Raw genomic sequence first — 7736 nt, forward strand, 5'->3', positions numbered from 1 at the left:
TGTTCCTGTGAATCATTATGTCCTGTTTTGAATGATTAATCACATTTCAGTTCTGTATGCTATCTTATCTAAAGAATCACATCCTCCCTTTGTGAATTACATCCTTCCTTTGTAACAAATCCCTCCTTGAAAAAAGAAAATAAAAGACTGAGGTAAAGTGAGTGCTGCATGCAATGCAAGACAGTCTGCTGCAGATGAGCTTGCCTGTCAGCTTGCATCAAACTTGTATGTCTGTCTTCTTTGTGTTTGCTTCTCTCTTTTGCCTGCCAGATTTCCCTACTTCGTGAAACTTACCCTAATGTCGAGGCAGGTCCCTGACAGTATTTTATCATTTTCAAGGTAGAGGTCTTGCACATTTTTCATTAGATTTATTTCAAGGAATGTGTGTTCATGTATGTGTGATTGTGTGTGTATTGGTGCTATCGTAAATATAATTTTAAAAATAACATTTTATTTTCTAATTTTTCATTGATGGTCTATAAAAATATGATCAATTTTAATATACTGACCTTGTATTCAGTGAATTTGCTAAATTCACTTACTATTTCTAGTAGTTTGTAGATTCTTTTGGGTTTTATATACATATGACCATGTCATGTGCTAATAATAGCAAGTTTACCTCTTCTTTTGCAATCTTATGTCTTTTACTTTCCTTCTTTTATTGCACTAACTAAAACTTCCAGCACAATATTGACTATAGATGGAAACAGGGATATCTTGTTTTGCTCCCTCTCTCAGGAGGTTAATTATGTTATTAAAATATTTTCTATTCTTACCTATGCCTTTTCTGCATATTCCTTTTGTTTCAGAGAAGTATACTAAAATATCTAATTATGATTGTGGATTTGTTAGTTTCTTTTTCTTTTCTCAGTTTTGATTTTGTTAACTCTATATATTTTAAAGTTATGTTATTTGGTGCATACAAATTTAAGATTGCTCCGAGTCCTGGTGTGGTAGTGTGGACTAATGCGTTAGACTTCAAAGTTATTTGAACTGCAAGGTCGGTGGTTCAAGCTCACCAGCTGCTCATTGGAAACCCTATACAGGGTCGCTGTGGGTTGGAATTGACTCGACGCACTTAACAACAACAACATATAATCATCATTATGAAATATCTTTTCTACCTCTAATAATATGTCTCAATTTTTACTTTTACTTTATATGTATGAATTTTTACTTTTTATGATCTTAGCTATGCTATGCTGCTTGTTTGAATATTGAACAAACAAGCTATAAAGCAAATACAACATAGCTGGCATAATGCCTGGCACACTGTATTCATTCACTAAACACAGTAACTTTTTTTCTTTATATCTCCAGTGACTTACCCAAATCCTAACCATGGAGGAAGACATTGGAGAAGAGTCAGCAACATGGAAGATGCTGGGGGTTTACATTGTTGTTCTTGTTATGGGCTGTGGAGTCAGTTCAGGGGGTTTACATTGTTGCTGTAGTTGTTGTTAGGTGCCATCGAGTTGGTACCGACTCAAAGCAACCCCATGCACAACATAACAAAACACTGTCAGTTCCTGGGCCAACCTCACAATTGTTGCTACTTTTGAGCTCATTGATGCTGCCACTTTGCCACTCCATCTCGCTGGGGGGGGGGGGTCTTCCTTTTTTTTCTCTGACCCTCCACCTTACCAAACATGATATCCTTATCCAGTGACTGGTCCCTCCTGACAGTATGTCTGAAGTATGAGAGACAAAGTCTGGCCATCCTGGCCTCCAAGGAGTACTCTGGCTATACTTTGTCCAATACAGATCTATTTGTTCTTTTGGCAGCCCATGGTACTTTCAATATTCTCCTCCAACACCACAACTCAAATGCATCAATTTTTCTACAGTCTTCCTTATTCACTGTCCAACTTTAACATGCATACACAAAAATCCTCACCACTGGACCAATAAACATTATTCTTATGAATGTAGAAAAGATTGAAGTTGCCAAAGACTTCATTTTTCTCACATGAACCATCACCACTCATGGAAGAAGCAGTCAAGAAATCAATAGCATATTACTTTAGGCAAGTCTGCTGCAAAAGACCTTTTTAAACTGTTGAAGAGCAAAGATGTCAGCTTGAGGACTAAGGTGCACCTGACTCAAGCCATGGTATTTTCAATAACCTCATATGCATGCAAAAGTAGAGGTTTACATTAGATGGCAGCAAATAAGAATATCCGAGGGGAATTTGAGTGTCATGGATGCTTGCATCAGTTTGAGCTGCTTTCCATGCCTCAGTATGATTCCTGCTTCCCATTCATTACACCTTTTAATTCCATTCATACAGGTATTCATATATTATTGATGGAAAGAAAATTGGTACAAATGTATTAGAGGACTATAATCATCAACATTTAAGTGTAAGTATCTTTTAACACAGCAATTAAACTTCTAGGAAATTATCTTACAGATTTAATTCCACAGGCAGATTATATATATAATGATTCCCTGAAAGCCTATGTTATAGAAAGAACCTGAAAACCCTAAATTTACATCAATGAAGAAATAAATTAAAAGGAGCTATTTATTCCACATCTATTTTATTTATTATGTCTTATACATCTTTTTGGAGTCCTAGTGTAGCACTATAAGATAAGCACTGGACTGTAAGGTCAGTTTCAACCACAAGGTTGGTGGTTCAAACTTACCAGACACTCCTCGGAAACCCTATACAGGGTTGCTATAAGTCAGAACTGATTTGAAGGTACTTAACAACAACAAACATACATCTTTTTATTCATTTATATGTATACTGGTCCTGGTGTGGTGCTGTAGTATAAGCACTCAACTACAAGGTCAGTTTGAACCATAAGGTCAATGGTTGAAACTCACCACATTCTCCTTGGAAACCCTACACAGGGTTGCTATTAGTTGGAACTAAATCAAAGGCACTTAAAAACAACAACTTTTGTAATAGAAATAAATTTATGAACAAAAATTTAAATATTGGACTTAAGATCATTATTTTGAAATTCTAACATGTTAACATAAGAGAGTAAGCCCTTTCTTCTCCATTCTTTATTTTGATTTTTTAAAACTTTACTCTTCCATGCCTTCCATCTTCTTTTCCTTGTATCTTCTTTATATTCTTGCTTCTTCTGTCTTATGTCGGTGTGAAGTAAGGTCATGTCAACTTGAATATTGCTTTTGAATGTTTGTTTATTTATATTGCTTTTGCTCCATAGTTAGGGAGATAGAAAGCAATAATCTACTGTACTGGATAACTTCCTCCTTCCTGTGCTCTTGAGGCAAGTGTTGTCAGTAGGCAGCTTTTTGATAAGACTCAACAGCCTGGAGCTGAGAGGGAGTGGAAAAGAAAATTGGCCACCATCTGTGTCATTTTTCATCCCTCCCAGAAACCACCTTGCTGATTAGATTTTTTAAGTACAAGAGGGATTTATAAAGGGGACATTCCTTTTGACTTTCATAGATATGAACATGTTGATGTTCTTGAGTGCTTCTCTAGCCTCATGTATTCTGTGATTGCTCTCTCTTTCATATCTTATCTTGTCTCTTTGTGCTTGATTTGTGCTTTTTCCACTTTCTATCATACATGTAGCGTAGTGGTTACGAATTGGGCTGTGAACCTTAAGGTCAGCGGTTCGAAACTACCAGCCGCTCCGCGGGAGAAAGATGAGGCTTTCTACTCCCGTAAAGATTTACACCCTCGGAAACCCTGTACAGGGTCGCTAAGGGTCGGACCCGACTCGATGGCACTCAACAACAACAACAATCATACATGTAAGGAGGCACAGTGGATTGAGCACTGAGCTGCTAAACAAAAGATCAGTGCTTGGAAACCACCAGTTTCTCAGTGGGAGAAAAATGGGCCCGTTTGCTTCCTTTTGCTGACTCAGAAGAGTCAGAATTGTTTTGATGGCAAGGGGTTTGGCTTGGATAATACAAGTCCATAAAATCAGATTCTCTTTTCTTTTAAAGTCCATTACTCAACTTGTTATTATTATTATGATTACATTTCCTTATATTTTACAGATCTTAGTATAAATCCTAAGGTGCTCTGGTAGTGTAGTGGTTATGAATCGGGCTGTGAACCGCAAGGTCAGCAGTTCGAAACTACCAGCTGCTCTGCGGGAGAAAAATGAGGCTTTCCACTCCTGTAAAGATGTATAGCCTCAGAAACCCTATTCAGGGTTGCTATGGGTCGGAACCAACTCGATGGTACTTAACAACAATATAAATCCTAACTAAAAATGTAGCATTCACCCTAACTTTATATTTTCTTCTTTACTTTTTTAATCAGTTGAATTTTCTAACCAATCTTATGAAGCCACTACTATGGTATGGTTCATCTTTATTTTATTGTAAATTTAAGTTTCTCTTCTTTCCTGGCTTAACTTTATTTAAATCTGGTTCTCCTCACAAGGGTCAAATAATCCCCCAAACCAATGATTGCTGTCTTCCAGTTTTCTGCCCCCAGGGAAGTCATTTTTCCTTATAGGAATGGCCCCTTTCTCGGCATCTCTGTGAACAGGCTTTCCTAGTTGCTTCTCTTGGGCATTTTGGGCTGTATATTCTTTGTTGTTGCAGGGGCTCCTGCAACTTGTAAGAGTTTTAATAGCATCATTGGTCTCTGCCTACAATAGCACATTTTCCCTCAAATTGTAACAATTTAAATCATTTATAATAATTGAAAACCTTGTCCAATATCTCCTGAAGGCCTTAAGAATCATTACTATAAATATTGTTAGCAGGTAAAGATATAATAAATTCACAGATATTCAGATTTTTAGGTAAAATTTGCATACAGTAAAATGCACAGATCAAATGTGCATAGTTTTGATAGATGCATACACACTCATATAACTACCATCTTAAAACACACAAAACATGCCCACCGACTTTCAGTGACCCTCTGTAGGGTTTCTGACACTGTATGTCTTTATGGGAGCAGACAGGCTCACCTTTTCCCAGTGGAGCAGCTGGTGAATTTGAACTGCCAGTTTTTATTTAACCAAAGAACAGAACCAGGTGATCATTTTCAAAGGCTGATCTCTTCACTTTGACTTCTTCTTTGATTAAAATTGAATAAAATTACATCTATATTTGTGACATTAAGTTGATGCTGACTCATAACAACCCTGAAAAGGGTTTCCAATGAGCAACTGATGGGTTTGAAACTCTGACCTTTTGGTTAGCATCCAGTGCTTATCCTACAGCATCAAACCAGGTATACATATTTTCCTCAAATAATTTTTATTAATTTCTTCATTGTGAAAGCCTAAGGTTTTTCTAATTTCTGAAACAGAGTAATACTTTTTTCTAAAAAAATGAGTATTATAATTTTCATTTATTTGTCACATGAAAATATGATTAATATTGTCTAAAAACTCAAAGTGTTTTAGTACAATTTTGTTTTTAATTTGCATTGTATATTTTTTCAATAAGCAAAGGTCATGGGTCACATCTAAGAAGAAAGGTGTACTGCACATTTATTCTCAGTGATTTTGATCCATTCTCTTTCTTGGCTGTTCTCTTTCTCCTGTTTAAAGTATAATATGTTATAACTATAGTAAGGCAAATAATTCCTATTAAACCTATTGCTGTTAAAACTCCTCTCAATATGAGATAATCTCTGGTAAGAACAGGAGCAGAATTCTGTGAAACTAAGAGAGAGATCTGGATAATGTTAGAAACAGCAGATTTCAAGAAGTTTCTGTCCACTGATCGTATCGCCACATACATTCTGTGACTTTCTTCTGTCTCTCCATCAAGATGATATTCAGGTTCATTTGTGAAAAGCTTTGGTGAGAATGTAAATGTCTCCTTGATGCCAGCTTTTTGAGGATTTAGTTTTGACGTATTCACTAAAATAGCACTGTTAAAGTCTTCTCGAATATTCTGCAGACTCTTACTCATTCTTATTTCATAGCTTGTAGCTGAAAGTAAAAATACATAAATAGAAAAGTAAAGTCAACATAAGTAAAGTGTTCTAGTTCATTAGAAATGATTAATGAGAATGGAAACAAATAAACCAAAATGCCTAAGAATAAACATAACATGACATGTATATATCAGTAAAAGTTTAAAACCTTAAATTAGGATTCAAATTAAAGTCTAAACAAGCAGAAGACTTAATAATGGTCTCTGAATAGCAAAATTCAAAATAATAAAGATGCTATCTTTTCCTTGGTTATTTCTGTAAATGTTATGTGCTTCTATTATAAATGCCTCAAACATCTGTTTTAACTAGTCAAGATTATTGTTAAGGTCTTATGAAAAATAAATAGCAAGAATGGACATATAAAGATTTTAACATGCAGTACTAAAAAACAAACTGTTAAATACAAAAACACTATGAAAAAAAAAAAGAAAGAAAAAGAAGAAAAAAAACCCCAAAACACTATGATGCTTCAACAATTAAAACATTGTGGTACTGGCTGATGAATATTGCTGTTGTTAGTGCTGTTGAGTCGTTTCCGATGTATAGCAACCCTGTATAGGGTTTCCAAGGAGTGACTCATGGATTTGAACTGCTGACCTTTTACCAAACCACACCAGGACTCCAGTAAATGAATAGATACACCCCTCCTCAAAAAAGGCTGAAATACACTTAAAAACTGAGTATATGACAAAGATTGAATTAAATTTAACAAGGAAAAGTATAAACTCATTAAATGGTGTTGTGACAATTGGGTAAAAATCTGAAAAATAAATTGGGCCATACCTCAAATCTTCTACCATGATAAACTCTAAAATGACAAAAAGTTAGGTGTGCAATATAAAATATTAAATAGAAAACAATGGATGAAATCTCATATAGTCCTGAAGTAGGGGATTATATTAGGATTGTCTAATTATGACTCAAAGTCCAAAAGTCATAAAACAAAAATGTTAATAAATTTAGATACATAAAATATAAAACTTAAACATGGGGTAACCATTCTAATCAAGATATAAACATAAATGTTAATATGAGAAAATATTCACAATTAATATCAAAGGGACAGTTTAATTATAGTAATGGCAGAGTGGATTCTATTGGACTAATAAACCAGCAAATAGTATTTATTAAGCCTGAAAAAAATTAAAGTCTTTAGATTTAGATACAGATCAGCATAAATAGGAATGATTCATGTCTGTAGAGTTTTTCCCCTGTTGGCACTTCCCATCATAGTACAACATGTGGTTAGCAACAGAAGGCTACAATCTTATTGGTCTGAAAAGTCAATGGATTGAGTTTAGGATTACCAGAGGGGCTGGAAATTGAGAGGAAAAATACAAAAAAAAAAAAAAAAAGGAGGAGGCAAGAGAGAAAGAGGCCAAAATCTGTATATAACTTCTCTTTAGTAATTGGAAGACCTCTGAACTATACATGTGTGGGTGAAATATCTAGGATTTCAAGAGAAAAACAAAAGCTAGAATGTTGAAAAAGTGAGTAAAGTTTACATAAATTCCCAGCACAGTGCAGATAAGAGTTTGGAGGGTGAGACTTGCCAAGTAAAAATTTCAAGACTTCCATTGAAACCTCAAAGGGCCATGTTTTAGTAATAAATACTATGTTCCAGAATTAAGGGATATACCTAGGATTAAGAACAAAGCTGATATAGACAAGCTGTAGCCAAGAATAAAACCCAGTATTCTCAAATTCCAGATGATCCAAAAATTGGTTGATGGTCTACTAGAAAAAATTTTAAGCTCCTCAAAAGAAGATAAAAGATTCCTAAGTCTCTACAATTTACCACCACAATGTCCAGCATAAAGTAAAAAAAAA

General features: G+C 34.9%; 1 protein-coding gene across 1 annotated transcript in view; it reads right to left on the bottom strand.

Annotated features, from left to right (window-relative positions):
• Positions 1–5416: 5416 nt before the first annotated feature.
• CLCA2 (chloride channel accessory 2) overlaps positions 5417–7736 on the bottom strand; it is a 62701-nt gene continuing 60381 nt past the window's right edge. The window contains exon 14 of the mRNA XM_006831072.1: positions 5417–5901. Within this exon, the coding sequence (XP_006831135.1) occupies positions 5417–5901 (485 nt within the window). The remainder of the gene's footprint in view (positions 5902–7736) is intronic.

This window comes from Chrysochloris asiatica, unplaced genomic scaffold (genome assembly GCF_000296735.1).
Source record: "Chrysochloris asiatica unplaced genomic scaffold, ChrAsi1.0 scaffold00002, whole genome shotgun sequence".
NCBI classification, from domain to species: domain Eukaryota; kingdom Metazoa; phylum Chordata; class Mammalia; order Afrosoricida; family Chrysochloridae; genus Chrysochloris; species Chrysochloris asiatica.